Source organism: Panthera pardus, unplaced genomic scaffold (assembly GCF_024362965.1).
Source record: "Panthera pardus isolate Hobbes unplaced genomic scaffold, ASM2436296v1 HiC_scaffold_12, whole genome shotgun sequence".
Lineage (NCBI taxonomy): Eukaryota > Metazoa > Chordata > Mammalia > Carnivora > Felidae > Panthera > Panthera pardus.
Window position 1 is genome coordinate 6,629,811 of NW_026526677.1, and position 24,302 is coordinate 6,654,112.

General features: G+C 49.4%; 1 protein-coding gene across 1 annotated transcript; it reads left to right on the top strand.

The window, feature by feature from the left end:
* Positions 1 to 465: 465 nt before the first annotated feature.
* Positions 466 to 8,385, top strand: GAL3ST3 (galactose-3-O-sulfotransferase 3). Its single transcript, XM_053899431.1, has 3 exons — positions 466 to 689; positions 4,171 to 4,407; positions 6,646 to 8,385. The coding sequence occupies exons 2-3, from the start codon at positions 4,283 to 4,285 to the stop codon at positions 7,814 to 7,816; spliced, it is 1,296 nt and encodes a 431-aa protein (XP_053755406.1). The 5' UTR covers positions 466 to 689; positions 4,171 to 4,282; the 3' UTR covers positions 7,817 to 8,385.
* The last annotated feature ends 15,917 nt before the right edge of the window (positions 8,386 to 24,302 follow it).

Genomic DNA, 24,302 nt, shown 5'->3' on the forward strand with positions numbered 1-24,302 from the left:
TCCTGCTGTAGGGTAGGAGTGGGTCAGCAGCAAGGGGATTGCCTCAGGGGCTGGAAGGAAAGGGTCTTCAGGGGTGGGAGGGCAAATGGGACCAGTCCCCAGGCTGAAGCTGTGCTTCTCTGCTGGAGGTGGACAGAGAAGAGGAGGGAGGTAGTATGTGGGTGCTGGTAAAGGTACCCGTGTCTCTAACTCCCCTAGGACCCACCAGGCCAAGGTCGCCCAATAGAGCCCAGGAATGTCCAGCAATGCCAGAGTATCCAGATACCTTCCAGGCCTCAGTTTCCCCTTCTGTAGAGTGAGGGCAAGATGCTGGCCACATTGCTGAATCTCTCTGCAAGGCTGCCGGGCGATGCCCGCATCCGAAGACGCCACCCGGAGACTGTTCCTGGGCAGCCTTCAAGTCGGAGCTGCCCCCTCCTCTTCCCACTCCCCTTCCCCTCCCCCTCCCCTGCACGCTGCCGGCCCCCGCCCCCGCCCCGCCTCCGGTGTGCGATGGGGGGGCGGACGGCGGGCAGAGCGGAGAGGAGAGCGGAGTCGCCACCTGATCCCATCCAGGCTCGGAGAGGAGAGCGAACCGGCGCTCGGCGCTCAGGGTCCCCGGCGCCCTGCGATCCGCATTGGATTTCGGGACAAGGGTTTAGAGATAGCGGCGACCACCCCAGACCCGGGTCGGAGGCAGAGCCCGCGGCGTAAGTACTGCAGTGGCCGGCGTGGGGCAGGGGGACTGGGGTGGACCGGGCCGGGACAGGGGACGGACGAGGGGTAGGCAGGAGAGTGTCGCGGGGGCCTGGTGCCTGGAGAGCATGGGGGCGGGGGGCGCTCTACCCCCTGGGGAACGAGAGAAGCCGGGGTGAGAGGGCGAGTCTGGCCTATCCCCTGTGGTGACCAGATCCTAGTGACCGGATCCCTGGGGTAGGTGGGGATGAAATTGAGGGAATGGGGGCTGAAGGGGCGGTAGTGATGGAGAGAGAAGGATGAAGGGAATTTGGAGGCAGGGATGACGTGGGGGCGGATGGCAAGGAGAGGGGGCTGGGGAGGACCTGGCAGCAGGCTGGGAGGAAAAAGGAAGGAAAAGAGAGAGGTGGAAAGATATTTGATCTCCTGAGCCACTAATCGGCAGCCCCCTCAGCCCTCAGCCCCTTCCTCTCTAGTGCCCTGGGCAGTTTCCCTGCTCACCGGGCTGTGCCGTGCTCTAGTAAGGACGGAGTCTCCAGGTCACCCAATGGTCAGGGCTGGTGGTCCAAGCCGGGACACCCTCCCCCTCTGAGAGCACCCATATTGGCCCTAGAGCTGGAGGGGAGAGAGAAAAGGGCTCATTTGGGAGTGGGTGGGTGTCCAAGCCCGTTTTCAAAGCTCTGCCTAGCTATACCATTTTTTCCTTTGGTTCCCTGGAGAAAGGAAAGCAATTTGCAAAACCAGGCAGCAGCCTGAGGTAAATTGTTCTGACTAAAATTAGCACTGATATTCTGATGAGGCTGGGCATCCTGACCTGTCTGGGACGGCGGAGGGAAACTCTCTCCATGGAGAAGACACAGGGGAGGCAGAGGAGTTTGAAGAATACAAGGAGCAGGAGCCAGGGCCCCAGGAGACCACCACCCACCCCACACCAGCCTGGAGATTACAGAGGTTAGATCCAGCCCTGGCCAGCCCCCTCCCCGGGTGCCAGTGCCCTGACTCCATCTCCAGAGGAGACATCATGGAGAGAACTTGGCAAGGGAAGGGAGGCCGCTTCCAGTGTCCAAGCAGCACCCTCTCTGAGGACCTGGAATGTTTAGCCTGGCCGAGTGCCCACCCAGAGGAGACAAGGTTACTGCTTTCAAATACCTGAAGGTCTGTCATGGAGAAAAATGATCCATGTGGTCTAGGACAGCAACACTAGCAATCATGTAGATGGAAGGTGGAAGGGGGCAGGCTGAGCAGGGCACTCATAGTGGCAGGCTGATCCTAGCTGTCCCAGAAACAACTTTTGAACAGCTGAGGCTGTTCAGAAACGGACCAGGCTGTATCTGAAGGTAGTGAGCGTCCCGACACTGGTGGTGGCCAAGCAGAAACCGGTGCCCACCTTAGAGGTGGTGTCCATGAAGTTCTTGCGCTAACGATGCCCTATTTCAAGGGGACCTTAGACGAGGGTCTGGCTGACTGGGTCCCCAGGGCTAAGACATGGAGGGGAGTGGGACGGAGGAGACCACCAAGCACCCTGTTGTCCTTCTCTGTGTGGCCTGCTTGAAGCACTTCCCAGGGAAAGTCCCTGCTGCGCTCTCTCCGGGCTTGACCTCCTTGGCTGACCCAGAGTCCTCTGAAAATAGAATAGTTTTAGCGAGTTTAGCAGTGATGTGAATAGGTTGACTTCCCACTTTGCCCCCTTGGGAAACTCCCATCTTGTCACCAAATCCTCTAGGCAAGACGAGTGCCAGAGGCCACAGGCTCTGACTTCCCTTGTAGGCTTCCTCACCCTCGCATAGCCAGCCCTTCTCTGCCCTTAACAATCCTTGAAAAGACAGCAGGGCCTTAGGCTTTCTCTGCTATGCCCTTGGCTGCCCTCTGTGGTGGACCCTTCACCCCCCTCGGCTCCAGGCAGATTAAGTCTGTCTGCAGGCTGGTGGAGGAAACCAGGTGATGCGGCCTGGAGAGAAAGGAAAGGCCTAACCATCACATCATTCCACCCGAGCAGGTTTAAATGTAATCCAGGATTAATGAGAGGAGAGGGGAAGGTAGTGGTAAAGAAGAGGAACTAGAAACCAAGCTCTAGGCCCCAGCAGGAAGTGATGGTCAAAAGTTTTTACGTTACCTCATCCCTCCTGGGACCCAGGTGTCCTAGTTCCACATACGTGCAAATGCCCATAGGGTTCCAGGCTCCCTCTCCCCTTTCGAGAGGTGTGAATGTGAGGCTGATGCTGAACCCAGACCTGGAGACTAAGGCCCCTGAGACACAGACACCACCCTAGTGGGGAGACAGACATTGCTGCTGAAGCTGTCTTTCCACCAGGACTGCCAAAGGCCAGGCTGCCCTTGAGCCAAGGCATTTGTGCAGAGACAGGTGACTGGCTGGAAAACAGGCCCTCCCTGCTTCTGCCTCTCATTCCTGCCACTCACCTGGGATGGAGGCCCATCTTCTTCTGGAGAATCTCAGCGGGGAAACAAGCAGGAGCCCCTCTGTGTTCCCCACACCCCACCCCTCTCTCCTCTCCCCGGCTGCCATGTCACGGCCTTGGCCAGGCACCTCTCACTGCAGAGTCAGCTGACAAAGTGGCCAAGGTTTCAGGTGTCTAGGGATGGAATCCAGATAGGGTTCTGGGATTTCAAGTCCTTCCTTTCTTTCTCTCATGGATTTATTGGTCTTGGGCCCTCAGGGCAGGAGCCCAGCTAGGAAGGCTCGGGGCTCAGAAACATGTAGAACTACCAGAGTCCAGAGCAGGGATGGAGAAATCCGTGTTCTGTGGAAGCAGCACACATTACATCTAGAAGGATGGGCTTTGGAACCAGAAAGAACAGGTCTGAATCCTGATTCTGCCAACAACTGTGTGACCAGGGACGAGTAGCACCATGTCATAGAGCCTCAGTTTCCTTGTCTATAAGATGGGGAATAATGCCTGTGTTAGGGTGTGTGGGGATTAAACGGCATTAAGTATGTACTAGTATGGTACATGTAGTAAGCCGGCAGTATCGATGCCTTACGCATGTCAAGAGACTCGAGAAGATACAGGTCCAGTCAGTGGTTTCTGAGGAGCTCGGTCTCTGGGGAGTCAAGACCAACTCTTGGCTGAAGCAGTCAGGCAAGGAATCCTGGAGGAGGGAGACCTTGAATTGAGACTTCTGTGCTTTAAGCCAAGCACTGGTGCTAAGGCAAGTCTACTGGGGGCGGGGAGACAGAAACAAATAACCACAAGACAGACAAATTAGGGCCAGGCGGAGAAGCTGAGACAGGGCTCCAGGGAGGAGTGGCTACCGCTTGAAGGGCTGGCCACACCCCAGAGCCTGTAATTCCACCCAAGACTAAGTTATCTAGAGGGTGCCGAGATAGGGTCTTGGAAACGGGAGGTAGGAATCCGATCTTCTCTGGCTTCTCTGCGCACCGCACCCTTTGGAGCTCTCCTTTGCACCAGTCCTGCTGGGGCCCACAGTCCATCTCCTCTGCCCGCCGCAAACCTGTTTGCCTCCTTCTCCTGCCAGGCCTCTCAGGAATACTGGCCCTGCTACCAGAGCCCCAGGAGCCCCCATGAGTGCTGGCGAAGGGAGTCCTGGATAGCGAGGTCCCGGCTGGTCCAGGGGTGGGTACCCCATCATGCCACCCATCCTCCAGCACCTGCAGCAGGCCTCCAAGATGATGAGCCGCAGAAAAATCCTGCTGCTGGTGCTAGGGTGCAGCACCTTAAGCCTCCTCATCCACCAGGGGGCACAGCTCAGCTGGTAAGGGGGCAGGGCCTCACCGCATGGGCGGGACCCAGGGGAGCTGCATTCTTGCCTGGTGGGCAACGGAATTGGGAACTCTCCTTCCTACTCCTTCTATCTGCCGGAAGGGTCTGTCTTCTGCTGGGCTTTGTTCCTTCCATTTTTCTAAACTTATTTTTTTTTAATGGGCTCTATGCCCAACATGAGGCTTGAACTCATGACCCCAAAGACGAGTGTCGCATGCTCCACTGACTGAGCCAGCCAGGCGCCCCTCCTTCTCTCTATTCTAGTTGTGCTTTCTATATATTCTCTTTAGATCCACACAACCTGCTTGGGCAGGCACTGGTCTTCACTGAAAGGTTGCTTGAAGTCCTAGAGTTAGTGACTTAAACTGGGATTCTAATCCCGTCCAAATGCTGCCCGTGGCATCACACTCTGAGTGCCTCCCCAGAGGACTGCAAACAACTTCTCATTACTTATGCTGTGCTGGGCAAATCCCCTCACTCTTCTGAGCCTGTTCCCTCATCTACAAAATGGGGATGATGCTATGGGTGACCCAGTTACTCCCCGTGATACAGGATACGTGATGACTAGCAGTAGCCCTTACCCCGCTCCATGACTCACTGTGTGAACCCACCAAGTCCCTGCACCCTTCAGGGCCTCATTCCCATTTTCTACATGGTCTGCCCATAAGAATGGTGTGAATAGGCCCAGTTCTTGTTGGATGATTTAACGGTCTTTTGGTAGGGCATCTGTGTAGATATTATCCTGAGCCCAAACGGGCCACAGATAGGAAATCTCAGTGGTGTTCTCAGAGCTGCTTAGAGTTCTCATTACATGATGCTTAGGATAGAAAAGAAACAATAGTAACTCAAAATATGCAGGGAATTTACAGGTCACCTGTCATCCCAAACACCCTTGTTTCAGGAATAAGGAAACAAATGAAAGCTTCATGAAGGCTAGGATTGTTGTCTGGTTTTTATACTATTAGCATATTTCTTGAACCTAGAACAGTGCCTGGCATATAGTAGATGCTCAAAAAAAAAAAAAAAAAAAAAAGACTTATTGAATGAATGAGGCTCCAGAGAATCTAACAGAATCACGAATCAAATAGATTGCCTCAAAACCCGTGCCACTCACCTACAAGATGAGAAGCCAAAGAGTAAAAATGCGAAAAAAGCTAGAGAACGAGAGAATATGGTGACTTTATTTAGTTGCCAGACAATGTAAATGATTTTTCTCCTTCTGGTCCTCAGTTTCTACATGTGTAGAGGAGACTTTCTCAAAGATCTCCAAGGGCCTCTGTCCTTGTATTGGTTGTTTCTGTGTAACCCAATTACCTCAAAACTTAGCACCTGAAAACATCAAACACTTATTATCTTGGGGCATCTGGGTGGCTCAGTCAGTTAAGCGTTGGACTCTTGATTTCAGCTCAGGTCATGATCTCACGGGTTCATGGGTTCAAGCCCTACATCAGGCTCTGTGCTCAAAGTGCAGAGCCTGCTTGGGATTCTCTCTTTCTACCTCTCTCTGCCTCTCCCCCACTCATGTTCTCTCTCTCAGTCTCTCTCAAAATAAATAAAACTTTAAAAATAATTTTAAAAACACTTATTATCTTGCTTCTGTGGGCCAGGAATCCAGGTGTGGATTGCCTGGGTTCCTCTGGCTCAAGGTCACATGGCATTGCAATCAAGCTGGCTGCTAGGGATGCAGTCTCATCTGAAGGTCTGATTGGAAATGCTCCCCTTCCAAGCTCATTCACGTGGCTGCTGGCAATATTCAGTTCTTCAAGCAGGCTGAAAGAATGAGGCCCGGTTCCTCAGGGACTGTTGTCGCCCGGTGCCTCCCCATACAGCTGCTTACAGTATGGCAGTTTGCTTCTCCTTGCATGAGTCATCCCAGAGAGAGGGAGAGAGACCAAGATAGAAGCCATTGTCTTTTTATAATGTAATCTCAGGAATGGCATCCCATCATTTCTGCCCTATTCTATTCCCGAGCAGCATCAAGTCCTGCTCATACTCATGGGGAGGGAAATACACAAGGGCGTGAATACCCAGAGGCCAGCAGGGATCACTGGGGTGACGTCATACTAAAGGCCGCCTGGCATATCCCTCTACTGGTTCATGGGTACAGTCCGGATTGGACCATTCTGTGGCCCATCTCACCATCCTTGGGGAGGGGCAGGGGTCGAGAAGCATCCCTCTCACACCCTCCACCCCCCCCCCCCGCCCCCCGCCCACCTCCCGAACTCTGCAGGTACCCCAAGCTGTTTCCTCTGAGCTGCCCGCCTCTGCGGGACTCACCGCCCCGCCCCAAGCACATGACTGTGGCCTTCCTGAAGACGCACAAGACTGCGGGCACGACTGTCCAGAACATCCTGTTCCGATTCGCCGAGCGCCACAACCTGACGGTGGCCCTGCCGCACCCGAGCTGCGAGCACCAGTTCTGCTACCCGCGCAACTTCTCGGCACACTTCGTGCACCCAGCCACGCGGCCACCGCACGTGCTAGCCAGCCACCTGCGCTTCGACCGCGCCGAGCTCGAGCGCCTCATGCCGCCCGGCACCGTCTACGTCACCATCCTGCGCGAGCCGGCCGCCATGTTCGAGTCGCTCTTCAGCTACTACAACCAGTACTGCCCGGCCTTCCGGCGCGTGCCCAACGCGTCGCTCGAGGCCTTCCTGCGCGCGCCCGAGGCCTACTACCGCGCGGGCGAGCACTTCGCCATGTTCGCGCACAACACGCTGGCCTACGACCTGGGCGGCGACAACGAGCGCAGCCCGCGCGATGACGCCGCCTACCTGGCCGGCCTCATCCGCCAGGTGGAGGAGGTCTTCTCGCTCGTCATGATCGCCGAGTACTTCGACGAGTCGCTGGTACTGCTGCGGCGCCTGCTGGCCTGGGACCTGGACGACGTGCTCTACGCCAAGCTCAACGCGCGCGCCGCCAGCTCGCGCCTCGCCGCCATCCCCGCGGCGCTCGCGCGGGCCGCGCGCACCTGGAACGCGCTCGACGCGGGCCTCTACGACCACTTCAACGCCACGTTCTGGCGCCGCGTGGCGAGCGCCGGCCGCGCGTGCGTGGAGCGCGAGGCGCGCGAGCTGCGCGAGGCCCGCGAACGCCTGCTGCGGCGCTGCTTCGGCGCGGAGCCCGTGCTGCGGCCCGCCGCGCAGATCCGCACCAAGCAGCTGCAGCCGTGGCAGCCCAGCCGCAAGGTGGACATCATGGGCTACGACCTGCCCAGCGGCGGCGCCGGTCCAGCCACCGAGACCTGCCTCAAGCTGGCCATGCCCGAGGTGCAGTACTCGAGCTACCTGCTGCGCAAGCAAAAGCGCCGGGGCGGCGTGCGGGCCCGGCCGGAACCGGTCCTGGACAATCCGCCGCCGCGGCCCATTCGGGCGCTGCCCCGCGGCCTCCAGGGCCACTGAGCTCTCAAGAGTCTGGATCCTACCCTGCCCGCCCGGAGTCCTGCCTGGGACTGCCCCCGGGCCATGCGCCTCATCGGGGCCTCTTCTGCTCAGTACTTGGGGCCTTGTCTCCCAACCTGAGCCTGCCTCCCTAGGGTGGGTTGAACCCCATCTTCGTGGTGGGTGCTGATAGGCCCGATCGAGCCCCGGGCCACCCTCTTCTCCTTCCTAACTGGTTGGTAACTTTGACAAGAGGTCTGAGGCCTGACCAAGAACTGCCCACCCTGCCGCCTTCTGTGGGTTGAGCCCCACCTGTCTTTTTTCAAGTGGGTGAGCCCAGGCCTCAGAGGGAGGCTGAGCCCTGGGAAAGGCTGCTTTGTCAGCTTCCCGGGCTGCTCTTCCTCTCAGGGGTCAGAGACCCCCCCACACCATCTGTCTTCCAGGTTCCACCCTCCCCAAAGACCTAAGCTGCTCCCAGACTCCCAGAACCAAGAGTTCTTGGGTTGGGTTTTTTGTTTGGTTGGGTTTTCTTTTTCTTTTTTTCTTTCCTTCCTTCTTTCTTTCTTTCTTTCTTTCTTTCTTTCTTTCATTCTTTCTTTCTTTCTTTCTTTTTTTAATAAAATACTTTCAAAAGGTACAGGTTGGTTGTCAGTCATTGAAAGCCAGATTTCCCACGTTTGAGGATGAGGCAGATGCCCAAGAATAGCAGCTGTGACGGTCCCCATGAGGAAGGGGCCCAGGCTCAATCAAGCTCCTCCACCGCCCTTCCCAGAGGCTTACAATTCTCAACAACCTCTTGACTGGGCTCACTGGTGCAGACTGGCCACCTCAGCTCTACTTATTTTTCATTTGAGAAAATCCAAATCACTCCTTTCCATTCAATTCAGCCCCACGTACTGAACGTCGTCTCTAATTTGGGGACATAGGTGGGCAAGGCAGATAGGGTTCATGGGGCTCATGGGGAGACATTGGAACTGGAGTGGGACATGTAAACTGAAGGAGGGACGAGCTGGGTAGAGGGGAACACTTCAGGCTGAGCGGGGGGCTAGATGGAGGATCATACTAGTAAGGAGGTACTCAACTCCCCCTTTTGAGTCACTAACTTCACTACGGGTCCTCCCCACAAGGAGAAGATACCCTGTCTCAGATAAAGTCCATTCCCCGCCCCTGGTGTTCTTCACCACAGCAAGACATCCAGCACTTCAATGTTTATTTATTTTTGAGGGGACAGGGGGGATGGAGGACCCGAAGCAGGCTCTGCGCTGACAGCAGTGAGACTGATGCGGGGCTCGAACTCACAAACGGTGAGATCATGACCTGAGCTGAAGCTGGATGCTCAACTGACTGAGCCACCCAGATGCCCCATCCAGCACTTTAAAATGAAACTCCAGGAGCACCTGGGTGGTTCAGTTGGTTAAGGTCCAACTCCTGATTTAGGATCAGGTCGTGATCTCACAGTTCGTAAGATTGAGGCCTACGTGGGCTTGCTCTGACAGCGTAGAGCCTACTTGGGACTCTCTCTCTGCCTCTCTCTCTCAGGAGAGAGAGAGGGAGAGAGAGAATGAACAGTGAGGGACGGAGAGAGAGGGAGACACAGAATCCGAAGCAGGCTCCAGGTTCTGTGCTGTCAGCACAGAGTCCGGCACGGGGCTCGAAGTCACAAACTGTGAGATCATGACCTGAGCGGAAGTTGGATGCTTAGTTAGCTGAGCCACCCAGGCACCCCTAAACTCAAAAAAATTTTTTAAATAAAATGGAACTCAAGACTAGCAGAGAATCAACTTTTTCTGTTACTTTCTTTAGAGCTATGTTGACCTATCCGGACAAGTAATAAAAATAATAGCTAACACGGTGTGCTGTGCCCGCCACTAAAGTTTACAGACTTTAACATACACTAACTTATGAGATAGGTACCGTCTATGGGTGATGGAACTGAGGCTTAGAGAGGTTAAGTAACACTCGGGGTCATACAGCTAAGCCTTGGACGGTGTAGCTTCAGAATCTATGCTCCCTAAGTGCTATCACACTGCCATTTGAAAAGAGAAGTTCCTGTACCCTAGCCTAGGCTGACTTCCAGGACCTTCCCCCAAAAGAACGTAAGGTGAAGGGACCAAGATATTGCTATCAGTTCCTCTTTATTTTATTTTTCACAGAGACGATTGTTGACCTGTCTGGATAATAGAGATTGCAATGGTTAGCTGACAGTTTGGATGACAGTCTCCGGGCTTGAAAAGTGGCTGCTTTTATCGCACCCCACTTTTTACCAGTAGAGCTCTGGAAAAGGCAAAAGAATACAGACACGCAAAGCCATAATTAGGTTTCGGGCGTTAAGCAGCAGTAAAGAATTGTACTCGACTCAAAGTCGTCTATCCTAAGAAAAGCATGGACTGACCCCCAGGCCAAGAAGGTGCCTGTCTGCTACTGTTCACCTCCGGCCCTAGCCTCTGATCATGCCTTTCCCAAGAACATCCTTCACCTTGTCTTGTGCCCTCCTGGAAAATTCAGACTTGCCTGTAAGATCTGTCTTGATAGACCTCTCCTGCCTTCCCAGACCGTCAGGCTGGTGGGCCTTTTTTTTTTTTTTTTTTTTTTTCTAATCAACGTTGCCCCGCTTCAGCAGAGAGTACAATTCAGGATTCAAGAACTAACTGGAAGCATCTGGAATCATCAGGTCCTGGAAGAGGGTTTCTCTGTAGAAGCAAAGGCAGACCCTAAGTAGGCACCAAATCAAATATTAGCCTTCAGTGACTAAACAGGGGTGGGGTGGGGTGGGGTGGGGAGGGGCCCTCTGGGACTCCTTGATCAAACATCTCCAGCTTCAGCTACAGGGAACAGCCCCTGGGTCCCAATGCCTTGCAAAGAGCCTTCTTCCATCAACACGCATGTGGTACTACCCACTCTGTGCCCACTCTACACATTTCCAGGGCTGGGCAGTGGGTGAAATGTGGTCGCTGCCTCAAGGAGCTCACAATAAGGTCTGGGACAGGTGTGTAAGCAGCTACCCGCAGAGAACCACACACGTGCACTGGGTGTAAGAAAGCTGGGGCCTCTGTGAGCCGGGGAGTGCTGGGCTCCCCGGTGGGAAAGGCACACCAGCACCAACTTACGAAAGGCCCTGAATGTCCTGCTTGGAAGTTTGGATTGTCCCATGTGGGACTCTGGAGTGAATGGAATGGCTGAGATGAGCTTCAGGGGAGGCCGGACTGTCCCCAGAGCAGAGGGGTCATGATCTCTCGCCATCTGCAGTCCCTTCCTGGCTGGCACAGCAGCACACAGGTGGGGACCTCTGTTGTAGATGGAGAGGAGTCACTGAAACAGGCAGGAGAAGGGTCTCCAGTTGCAAATGCTACTGGGAAGAGGGACATGGCTAAGAACAGGGACACCAACTAACTTTCCTGAGCACTTACAATGGGCTGGGTGCTCTTCTCTGTGCCTATGTGTTTTCACTCATTCGATCCTTCCACCAACCCTGGGAAAGAGGTGTTTTTCTTATCCCCCTTTCACAGAAGGGGAAACTGAGGTACAAAAAGGTGTGGTGTCCAGGCTCACTGGACCGGGAGAGGCTGAACCAGGACAGCACCCAGAGGGCTTGAACTCCCAAGAACCACCCTGTCACTGGAATCCATTGTCCCACCCCATCAAACGCACACTCAGGAGTCCCAGCTGGCTCTATTCAAGAGCCTCCTTGTAGAAGCCTCCTGAGAGCAGGCTTGAGTGGGAGACAGACGTAGAGGGCCCAAGCGCTTTGGGTGCCTGAGGTGAAGGTGGCAACCTGCCAACATGATTGGGCAGCTTCTCAGGCTGTGCCAGAGAAGCAGAGAGGGACTGCAGGGCTGTGCACCTGAGGGGAGGGGCAGCCCCTGGGGGGCACCCAGATGAGAGGAAGGATGGGAGAAGGAGAGGCCTTACGGGGGAGGGAGGTGAGCATGGCATTTCCATTCTCAATCTCAGAGACCTGACATTTGCTCCTCCGACCCAGAACGGCTGCAGGAATCTGAGGGCCCAGGCTGGCCATTCCTCTCCTCTCCAAAAGATTCCCCTGCACCTTCAGGTGGGCAAAGGACAGGATGAGACCAGCCTCCTCCATCCCCACTCTCCACTGCCATACAAATCTCATAGGGTTTTCCCAACACTCAAGCAACAGGGGAGCAGGAGTCAGAGCCTAATACCCCATTACAAATGGGAAGACTCAGTCGTTCGAGCATCCAACTCTTGATTTTGGCTCAGGTCATGATTTTAGGTCATGGCACTGAGCCCTGCCTCAGTCACCACACTGAGTGTGGACCTGCTTAAGATTTTCTCTCTCCTTCCCTCTGCCCCTCTCCGCTGCTTGCTCGCTCTCTCTCTCTCTCTCTCTCTCTCTCTCTCAAATTTAAAAAAAAAAATGGGAAGCCTGAGTCCCAGAGTGGACATGTGGCTTCCAGAGGTGGCCTAGAGCCAGGGCAGAGATAGAGTGGGGACCGTCCCATGAGCTGGAGAACACAAGAGGCAGGATCCTGGGTCTTCTATCCCAACTTTGAGTCCAGCCTAGAACTCCCCTCCTCAGTGTTCCCCAGATTCATCAAATGCATTATGTTCAAAACCAGACATCTCACCTTCTGCTCAAACCAGCGTCTCCAGTGCTCTCAGTTTCAGGGACTGGCGGTCCATTCAAGCACATGCTCAAGTCTCAGTCCTTGGGGTCTCCTTAGCGTCTCCCTCCCACTTTCCCCCATACCACCTGTCACCACATCCTACAGATTCTGACTCCTGTATAGCTAGCATCTACCCACATCTCCTTCACCACAACACCTGCCTTGGTCCAAGCCATCAGTTTCTCTATGGTTATGTCAATGGCCTCCTAAGTGACCTACTTGCCTCAGGCTGCTCACAGCAAACACAGTCTCCTCTCTGTATCCAGAGTGATCCTTCTTAAAGCAACCTGATCTTATCACCCCCCATCTGAACACTGCCTTCCTTACCAGCCCACAGGGCCCAGCCTAGTCTGATCCCCCTACCCAAAAACCTTTCAGTTATATCTCCCATTACTCCTCTACCCCCATCATGTTCCAGCCACATCAGATTATACACCATTCTCTGAATGCAATGGTATGCCAAGTCTGACTCTTACTGGCTCTTGAAAGCTGAATTTTGTCAGCCAGTTGTTGAACACAATAAAATTACATTAAAGACTAAAATTAAATTATTAAGGGGGCGCCTGGGTGGCTCAGTCGGTTAAGCTGCCGACTTCGGCTCAGGTCACGATCTCGCGGTCCATGAGTTCAAGCCCCGCATCGGGCTCTGTGCTGACAGCTCAGAGCCTGGAGCCTGTTTCAGATTCTGTGTCTCCCTCTCTCTCTGCCCCTCCCCTGTTCATGCTCTGTCTCTCTCTGTCTCAAAAATAAATAAACGTTAAATTAAAAAAAAAAATTAAATTATAATAGCCTATGACTATTGACCTTGGGGTTGTGGGTTGTGGGTTGTGAGCTCGAGCCCCACATTGGGCATAGAGATTACTTTAAAAAAGTAATCTGCTGAGATCAACAGGGCTCGATCTTACGATGGTGAGGTCATGACCTGAGCCTAAATCAAGAGTAGGGCACTTAACCAACTGAGCCACCCAGGTGTCCCCCCAAAATAAAATATTTAAATTAAGTTATTAAATTCTATAGACTTATCATCAAATTGGGTTTTTTAAGAGCAAAAATAATAAATACTGACAACCCACTACTTTCTAGTTAGTTTGCTATATTTTACTATTGCTTATGTTTTTAAGGTTATCTATGTCTAGCTTATCTGCCTGGTGGTAGAATGGTGCGTTACTTACTGCACATTTCTTCCAAATGTTAAAATGGTTAGTGTAAAATCAGCCATGGTAGGAATAATTACACTATAAGTCAACAAACACTACAAATCAAGTTGATTCATTGTTTTGTTGGTCATCTAGACCAGAGTTCAGCAAACTACAAGCTGAATCTGGCCCATCACCTATTTTTGTAAATAAAGTTTTATTGAAACACAATTACACTCATTCATGTACCTATTATTCTGTGGTTGTTTTGTACAACAATAGCAGAGCTGTGTAGTGGCTATGGAGCCTCTCTGACCCCCAAAGTCTAAGATGTTTACTATTTTGTCTTCCGTGGAAAAAGTTTGTTTCTCATTAACAACAACAAAAATATCAACCCATATTCACATCAGAACTGAACATGGAGAGATGGTGTTAAACATTTACCACCACACCACTGCCTAAAATCTGATGGGCCTATTCCTACCTCCATTCTTTGCACATGATCTCCCCTTTGACCACAATGCTTTTTCTCTTTTGATCCACCTGGAGAGTTCCTACCCATTCTTTTAACATGTCCCTTTTCCCACGCTCCTGTATCAGTTAGCAATGTGCTGTGTAACAAACCACTCCAAAACATAAAGGTTTTAAAAGACTTATTATTCATTACATTATTGTTCATCTGGGTGGTACTGCTTATCTGGGCTGGGCTTGATTGACCTCAACTGTGCTCACTCACAGTCCATGGCCAGCTGGCATGGTTGCTGAGATCTGTAGAATGGCCTCAACCAAGATGATTCAGCTGTGCTCTATATGGTCTTTCTTCTCTTTAGCAGATGAGCCTGGACATGTTCTCATTGTCCAAGTGTGGGTTCAAGAAAGCAAGAGAAAAACAAAACTGTCCTGAGGCTTGTAAGAGACACTCTATCACTTCTGCCATATTTGATTGGCCAAAGTAAGTCACAAGACCAGTCCAGATTTAAGGGGTGGGATAATACATGGTGTAGAGTCCCATTTCAAGGGGCATTATGGATAGAAGGAGGGGGCGATTTTTACATTCAATCTATCACACTACCTTCCCCTCTTTCTTCAAGCAAAGGAGCTGTTCCTGATTCTGTGTTCATGCAGCACTGCTAAGAAGCAAACCAAAACAAAACCTGTCCAAAGTGCTTTGTTAAGATAAGAAATCTACAGAGACATTGATTTATTTACCTTTGTTTACAAAGAGACAAGAGACGTGGACTAAACTTAAAGTTTCTTCTAACAAAGAAAATGGCAGTTTGTGTATCTTTTTTTTTTAAATGCTTATTTATTTATTTGTTTTGAGAAATAAAGCAAGCAAGCAGGGGAGGTGCAGAGAGAGGGAGGGAGAGAGAGAGAGAATCCCAAGCAGGCTCCACGCTGTCAGTGCAGAGCCCGATGCAGGGCTCGAACCCACCAATGGCAAGATCATGACCTGAGCCAAAACCAAGAGTTAGACGCTTAGCCGACTGAGCCACCCAGGCGCCCCAGTTTGTGTTTCTTTTAAAATGACTTTTTCAAAATTACTTTTAAAAGGGATACTTTCTATCAGCCAGGATTTTATCAGAGAAACAGAATTACTGGGAGTGATTATATACAATGAAGATGTCTTAGAAGGATGAGACCCTACATAATTGTGAGAGCTGATTATATAAGACTGGTGTCTTTTTATCTGGTACTGGAGCCAAAATATGGTAGGCAGGCAGTTGAGATGAATGTAAGGTGGGGGCAGTAAGAACAAACTGGCACTTGTGAGGCTGAGCTAGACCCACAGGATAGACCAGAACCCACATCAGTTCCTCTCTGCGTGTAAGCTTCCAACTTTGATGATTCAGGTGACCTACAGGAGAAGAGGGCACTCTGTCAGGAAGCCATAGTTGCACCAGAACAGAAGTGACAGAAGATGGGGCGCCTGGGTGGCTCGGTCGGTTAAGCATCCAACTTTAGCTCCGGTCATGATCTCGTGGTTCATGAGTTCGAACCCCGCATAGGGCTCTGTGCTGATAGCTCAGAGCCTGGAGCCTGCTTCAGATTCTGTGTCTCCCTCTCTCTCTCTGTCCCTCCCCTACTCATGCTCTGTCTCTCTCTCTCTCAAAAAGAAACATGAATTTTTTTTTTAAGTGACAGAAGTTGAAGGAGGATCTGGCATAAGCCAGAGGAGCTGTAGACCACGCTGCCCCACGCCAACAAGGTGACCCCCTAAATGATAAGGATCATTGTGGATGAGTTGCAAATTATGTCTGGTGCCCCCACACCCACCTTCCTAGTGGAAAAAGGATATAGCTCCTGTTTCACTTCCACTTTCCAAATCTTGCATCAAATCTCACTTGTGGGCCACACTAAGTCAGGACTATGCAGGGAAGAGAAGTCTGGAAAACATAGTTCCAGATTCACTACAACGGCACTGTACAAATTCACTGTAGTCTCAGATGTTAATTCAAATATTATTACCCATGGAGACCAATTAGCACTGGAGGCCTTTAGAGGTTAAAGGCCACATTCCTAAGGCCCTCAGATTTGTGCTGTAGTTATTTCCCCCATCCCAGAATTTGTTGTGATATTAATGCTCAGTAGCTGGCAGAATCTTTCAATGGTTTCCTGCTGCTCTAGTGTGAGCTATTATAGTAAAAAAAAAAAAAAAAAAAGTGGGGGCGGGGCAAAAGGAAACCCCTGGAATTGTTTTCCCAGCCCTGAGAAGTTATAAACCCAAAACAGTACCAAAGCTGGAGAAAGTGCAGAGATCAGGGCCACCATTAGTGACTTGAGACAGGCAAGTCACTTACCTATTTGACAGGAGAAAAGCAAACTTAATGATGTGGCAATGTTAATCACAGCTGCAATCCTACATTTGACAGCTTTAAAAAATTTTTTAATGTTTATTTATTTTTGAGAGAGAGAGAGACAGAGCACAAGCGGGGAAGGGGCAGAGAGAGAGGGAGACACACTGAAGCGGACTCTAGGCTCCGAGCTGTCAGCACGGAGCCCAACGCGGGGCTCAAATCCACGAACCGCGAGATCACGACCTGAGCCGAAGTCGGACGCTCAACCGACTGAGCCACCCAGGCGCCCCTATATTTGATATTTTTATTGCAGAAAATCAATATAAACGCCAACAACTGGTATATGAAAGCAAATATATAAGAAAGGAAATGCTTTCTTTTAGATTCCCGGGAGAATGGAAAATGAGTTTGCGTGTCCATAGCAGGGATAACAGTATCTGCCGCATCAGTGTCTGTTATATCAGTATCTTACTGTCTTGACCCTGGTGGCTTAGGCCATCCTCCCACAAACCGCAAGGTCCAGAGGGACTCTGACGGTCTTGAGAACACCATGCTGATAAACTCCGTTGACACTGTATGTTAACTGGATGCTGAGCGTAGGAAAGAGTAAGGTACACCTTGTGTGCTTTAGACATATGTGTGCCAGAGATAAACCCTGTGGAAGTTCGAGGACCTGGCACATCAGGAAAGTTCCTAAGGGCCCAGAGGTCTGGAGCATGTTGCCCATGTCTTGAAGAGAGACCCCAGTTGCTGCCCTTTCCACTATGCATCATGAAGAAAGAGGAGCAAGGAGCAATGCGCCTTCTGGGTTTTGGAGCCCGCACGTATCATGTTTGGGCATGCTGTTCTGACTCATTTAGTAGGTAACCTGCACATCCGACCATGTTTGGTTTGGATTGAAGAAAGTCTCTTCCAAAGTCCGGGCTGTGATGCAAGCTGCCCAGCTTAGGTGTCGGCCATAGATGCCACGCGGAGACCCACGCGAAGCCCCCAATGGGAGCATCGCAGCTAAGACCTTTGGAATGTCGGCCATGCTATCCTCCACTAATGACTATTCCACATTCTAAAAGGCAGCTTCTGGCTTGCTACTGGGACTCGGTAAAGACTGAATGCCTGATCTGGAACCCAAATGTTCTGCGGGTGTCATCTGGCCCGCAGACTCATGAAATTGGATTTTCACAGTTGCATCCCACTAGAGGTTGAAGCGGTGTATATGATCCTGGGCCCGAGCAGATCCAGAAGGCACAAATGAACCACATGAGCAGGTGGTTCAGACTCCCATGGCACCTCCTTCTACTGTTTCCCTTCCTTTCCCTTGGTTTATACTCAAAGGCTTCAAGGGGATGAAGGAAAAGTACAAGCCTGCTTTACAGAAGGCTCTGCACAGTAGGCTAGTGACAGCCAGAAGTGGTCAGCTGTTTCACCACAACCCCATTCACGGGCGGCCCTGGAAAGTGGTGGGCAGAATGTCTGCCTCCCAGTGGGCAGAACGTTGGGCAATGCAGATGCTATCCACTTTGTGTGGGAAGGAAAGAGGGCCCGAGGTGCAGACTTATAGGCACTCATGAGCAGTGTATGATGGGCTGGCCATTTGCAGAGACTTGGAAAAAACACAACTGAGAACTTGATAACTTGATGGTCTGGGAGACAGGTGTATGGATGGCTTCTTAAAATGCTCACAGAATGGGAAGACATTTGTGTCCCATATAAATTCCTATTAGGAGGCAATCTAATTGGAGGAGTCCTCACCAATTAGATAAGATAACCCATCTTGTAGATTCATTCAGCAGCTTTCCCCGACCAAATGAGTGCTTTCCTGATGGACCCATGTTCAAAGTGTGAAGCCACCAGATTTCTACATGTGACGGGAGATTTTCTGTGCTCTTTTTCCCAGAATTTACAGGGTTTTTTTCGTTTTTAATTTTTAAAATTAAAAAAATGTTACCATGGTAAAATATGTGTAACAAAATTTACCAGTGAAACGTGTTTAAGTGCACAATTTAGGGGTGTTGAGTACGCTCACAATGCTGTGTAACCATCATCACTCTTCATCCCCACTTTTCATCTTCCCAAAGGGAAAGTAGCCTTTTTAATAATAATTCCCCTTTATCCCCTCCCTCTAGCCCCTGATAACCACTCTTCAACTTTCTGCCTCTGAATTTGCCTATTCCGGGTACCTCGTTCAAGTGGAAGGGTACAATATTCGTCCTTTTGTGTCTGGTTTATTTCACTTAGCTTACCGTCTTCTGGGTTCATCAGTGTTATAGCAGGTGTCCACAGCTCCTTCCTCTTTAAGATTGAGTACCATTCCATTACATGTGCATACCACATTTTGTTTATCCACCCATCTGTCCGTGGACATTTCTGTTGTTTCCGCCTTTGGCTACTGTGCGTAATGCTGCTGTGAACATGGGTTTTCAGGTACAGGTTCAAGCCCCTGCTTTCGATTCTTTGGTACGTACACAGAAGTAGAATTCTGGATCATATCACACAGTTTTTTTAAACACTCTCAAGTAAAACGGTCTTTGTTTCATACAGTGAACCATTTTGTAGCACCACTGATTTTCCTTCCAAGAGTTTTTTGCACCAGCGCCTCTCTGTGAAGAAAGCGATATGTATGACAACACCAAGCCTTTGTTTGTTGGGTTTGGGTTGTGTTTTGTTTGTTTTAACAAGAGCAGTGAAAAGTCTTATGGAGCAAATCCTTGATGGGAATACCATCAGTTCAAACACTAAGACAGTCTCTCTAAGACAGACCATTTGAGTCCATATATGAAGAAAATGCTAAATATAGCTTGGCTGTTTATTTCTTTGTTTGTCAAAGCTGTTCGCAGCACAGAAAATTCTCTTGATTATCACCATCCCTTACAAATCTTACATGTACTATATAGCATAGCATTTATAGGTGAAATCATGGACTCATCAGCCTAGACAAATACCTGGGTTTTTTTTTTCAGTTTGTTTGTTTGTTAAATGTTTATTTATTTTGAGAGAGAAAGCAGGGAGGGACAGAGAGAGAGGGAGGGAGAGAAAATCCCAAGCAGGCTTCACGCTCAGCACAGAGCCTGACACAGGGCTTGATCCCATGACCCTGGGACCATGACCTAAGCTGAAATCAAGAGTCAGATGCTCAACTGACTGAGCCACCCAGGTGCACCCAACGTGGGGCTCGAACTCACAACCCGGAGATCAAGAGTCGCATGCTCTTCTGACTGGGCCAGCCAGGCACCCTTATTTTTCAATTTATTAACAAACAAACAAACAAACAAATAAACAAACAGCTTTTCAGCATCATGTGACATCATCGGTACATCAACTTTCATTTGGCATCATGTACTAGTATTTCACTAATTTCATGTGCTGGCATTAAGTTCTCTTTTCTAGACAGTAAGTTCTGCTACCAAATAACTTGCTCTTTGAGCCTTTTTACTGTATGCGACCTTTAAAATAAAAGCCTTTACCATTTGCTTTGAGATACTAATTGATAACAATGAGCTCATTTACTTGTCAAATGGCTGTAATTTGTGGTTAAGTTCTTCTCAATATTGCTGAAGCCATTGCTGCCTTTGTACATTGTAATTCTTTACTACTAACACTACCAGATTTGTCCATAGTCCTAAACTTCTCCTCTTTCATTTCATACCTCATGATAAAAAAATCACCACACTGGACCATCAGACATATTTGTAAAACACAAATGCTAAGAAGATACACAATAGTAGGGCATACATAATAAGTCACTAAACAAGAAACTTGCAAAAATGTGAAATCAAGCTAAAATTCACTTCTAACCTGCATCATTCACGTTTTATAGTGCGTACGTCAACAGCAAAGTGGCAGGGAAGCAACTGAGTCAGAGCGTGTAAAAATTATTTATTTAGAAGGAAGTTTTCCTCTGATTTTTTAAAAATTTTTTTTTAAGGTTTTATTTATTTTTGAGACAGAGAGAGACAGAGCATGAACGGGGGAGGGGCAGAGAGAGAGGGAGACACAGAATCGGAAACAGGCTCCAGGCTCTGAGCCATCAGCCCAGAGCCCGACGCGGGGCTCAAACTCACGGACCACGAGATCGTGACCCGAGCTGAAGTCGGACGCTTAACCGACTGAGCCACCCAGGCGCCCCAACCTCTGATTTTCTTTTAATGTTTATTTATTTTTGAGACAGAGAGACACAGAGCATGAACGGGGGATGGTCAGAGAGAGAGGGAAACACAGAATCCGAAGCAGGCTCCAGGCTCTGAGCTTTCAGCACAGAGCCCGACGCGGGGCTCAAACTCACTGACTGTGAGATCATGACCTGAGCCAAAGTCGGTCGCTTAATTGACTGAGCCACTCAGGCTCCCCTCCTCTGATTTTCTATCACACCAAAAAGCTTATCTGCTCCTGTAAGTCAGTCATCTGTGCATAAGGGGAGGTTGGGAGCAGTAATTCAGGAGGGCCAGGGCTAATGGCATCAGTCTTCACCTCTTCCTGTCCAGGCAACCCAGTGTTCACAAATGATCAACATTTCCTGAGCTCACCTTGAAAACTCAGGCAAGAATCCTGGATGAACACAGTTCCACTGTGCGTTGCCAGATGGGGCTGAACGACCTCTAGTGGTTTCTCAGGCTGCTTAGAGACTGTCCATCACAGGGCACATGAAGTTCAAAAATAATGCTGCTTTGCACTCTCAACAATAGCCAAATTATGGAAAGAGCCTAAATGTCCATCAACTGATGAATGGATAAAGAAATTGTGGTTTATATACACAATGGAGTACTATGTGGCAATGAGAAAGAATGAAATATGGCCTTTTGTAGCAACATGGATGGAACCGGAGAGTGTTATGCTAAGTGAAATAAGCCACACAGGGAAAGACAGATACCATATGGTTTCACTCTTATGTGGATCCTGAGAAACTTAACAGAAACCCATGGGGGAGGGGAAGGAAAAAAAAAAAGAGGTTAGACTGGAAGAGAGCCAAAGCATAAGAGACTCTTAAAAACTGAGAACAGGGGCGCCTGGGTGGCTCAGTCGGTTAAGCGTCCGACTTCAGCTCGGGTCACGATCTCACGGTCTGTGAGTTCGAGCCCCGCGTCGGGCTCTGGGCTGATGATGGCCCAGAGCCTGGAGCCTGCTCCCGATTCTGTGTCTCCCTCTCTCTCTGACCCTCCCCCGTTCATGCTCTGCCTCTCTCTGTCTCAAAAATAAATAAATGTTTAAAAAAAAAACAAAACTGAGAACAAACCGAGGGTTGATGGGGGGTGGGAGAGAGGGGAGGGTGGGTGATGGGTATTGAGGAGGGCACCTTTTGGGATGAGCACTGGGTGTTGTATGGAAACCAATTTGACAATAAACTTCATATATTGAAACAAAAAAAATAAAAAAATAAAAATAATGCTGCTTTTTTTTTTTTTTTTTTTTTTTAATACACAACCCCTAGCTTAGAAACATCTCAGGGGCAGTTCTGTGGCTCTGAAAAACCCTAGTTGAAAACTTTGCCCTAATAGAAAGGAAGGAAGGAAGGAAGGAAGGAAGGAAGGAAGGAAGGAAGGAAGGAAAAGAAAAAAAGAAAGAAAGAAAGAAAGAAAGAAAGAAAGAAAGAAAGAAAGAGAAAGAAAGAAAGAAAGAAAGAAAGAAAGAAAGAAAGAAAGAAAGAAAGAAAGAGAAAGAAAGAAAAGAGAAAACTTTGCCCTAGAGTGTTGATCCTATCTGCTTCTTATATCCACACTCTAGTCCTTGGGAAGGGGGAAAATGGAGGTTTACATACCCAGCACAGGGCTGGATCCCACAATGACCTGGGATCATGACCTGAGCCGAAACCGACTAACTACTCAGGTGCCCCTGCCCAACACTTTAAATCCAAGACTGGGAAGTTCTCACATTGTCTCTGCTCTCTTTAGCCACACCTAGATGCAAAGCTCACTGGGAAATGTACTGTCTAGTTGGGAAGCCATGTTCCCAGGAAGAAGAGGAGAATGGATTTTTGCTACAACTAGCAGTCCTACCACAAACTCTTTCCTTGTCTGCTGTTAGCAATAGATACTGAGCTCCTTGAGGCCAGGGACCACGTCTCTTTCATTTTCCGGGAACATGGTACCCAATGCCGCTGTGCACCTGGCTGTGCCCAAGCACTCAGGAAGCAGCTGTAGTCAAGAGTGATCCATGAGCTTCCAGAAGAGCTGCACCAGGCAGAATGAATTCAGTGTGTGTGAGAAGTAAGGGAGATGATTCATTTTCGGAAGTACCAACTAAAAGCTGTACTGTCTCATTAACAATAGGCTTGCAACCTATTGGAAATATGTACGACCCCCCCACCACCACCATAATGGAGTGAGTCCCAAACCCTTAGACACTTCACTTCCTGGTTCTTCCTCTCTCCGTTTTGCGAGCTTGTTTTGGGGGGCTTTGCAATGAGCATGCACCAAAGAACAGCGGGAGGAGGACTGAAAGTCTCTGCACCACCTCAGGGAATGTTTATTTGTTCCGATCAGATTACTCTTTGCCTTACATGGACATAGGCGCCCTCTGGGTAAGGCTGGAACCCCTGTAGTACTCAGCCAATGAGGAACCAGGGGAGGGACTTACATGCTAGGAGATAAATGGTCTGCTGTGGCTGCCCCCAATGTGCCTGTCCATCAGACATCCCCTCTTGCAAGAACGTTGATTAAAGCCTCACTTCATTGTGCTCCAAGTCTCCATGTCCCTCCTTTAATTGGGTCAATGGGCTTGTTTCTCAGTGTACAGGAAAAGGTTTGCAGTGAATTTCATCAGGAAGACAGGACAGCATGGTGGTTAAGGGGAAAGACTTTGGAGTTAGCACTGACTTGAAATTCGTATTCACTGGGAACTCATATATACTGAGCCACAGCACCTTCCTCTGTAAAATGGAGAAAAAAAATATCCATCATGTGGGATTATTGTGAAGATTAAAGTACATGAAGTAGGTGCTCAATAAATAATGGCTGATAGTTTTATTTTAGTAATAATGTAAGAGGGACGTTTCCATCACTGTTAAGGATGGAGAGAATAGTAATACCAATTAACATTTATTGTACTTTAGTAACTTAACTTTTTGATCCTATGAAATAGGTGTTATTATCTCCATTTTACAGAAGAAGAAACTGAGGCATAGGAATATTAAGCAATTAGCCCAAGGTCACATACCTATTTACACTGGAGCTAAGCAGTTTGAACCCAGAGCCAACTGGTATCTAGGTAGGACTGCGAGCCACATGGCCTCTTAAAGTTCTTTCCACCAACAAGGCTAAAGCAACTGTTGGGGCGTATAGTGTCACCCCGGACTTCTTGGTCCAGCTTTGCCTTTGACCCAATGGGTCCCCTTAGGCCAATCCCTTCCCTTTCCTTTTCTTTCTCTTTTTCTTTTTTTTTTTTAAAGTTTATTTCTTTATTTTGAGAGAGACAGTGTGCATGCGTGCAAGTGAGGGAGGGGTGGGGGGAGGGGGAGAAAAAAATCCCAAGCAGGTTCCGTTCTGATAGTGTGGAGCCCAATGCAAGGCTCAAACTCACAAACTGTGAGGTCATGATCCAAACCGAAATCAAGAGTCAGATGCTTAACCCACTGAACAACCCGAAGCCCCCCTTTCCTTTTATTAATTTAATTTTTACAATCATGATAAGTATATTCTTTAATCTCTATCATCTATTTAATGCATCACCCTACCCACCTCCCCTCTTGTAATCATCAGTTTTGTCCTCTATAGTTAAGAGTCTATTTCTTGGTTTGTCTCTCTCTCTCTTTTTTTCCTTTACTTGTTTGCTTTGTTTCTTAAATCCCACATATGAGTGAGATTATATATTTGTCTTTCTCTGAATGACTTATTTTGTTTAGCACTCTCTTCTCTAGCTCTATCCATATTGTTGTGAAATAGCAAGACCTCATTCTTTTTTATATCTTTTTTATATAGTATCCCATGATATTTATACCACATATCCTTGT

Excerpts from the sequence above, each read along its gene's own strand:
- GAL3ST3 (XM_053899431.1), top strand. The coding sequence starts at position 4,283 with ATGCCACCCATCCTCCAGCACCTGCAGCAGGCCTCCAAGATGATGAGC. Across the intron at positions 4,408-6,645 it reads CAGGGGGCACAGCTCAGCTG|GTACCCCAAGCTGTTTCCTC; the intron begins GTAAGGGGGCAG and ends CGAACTCTGCAG.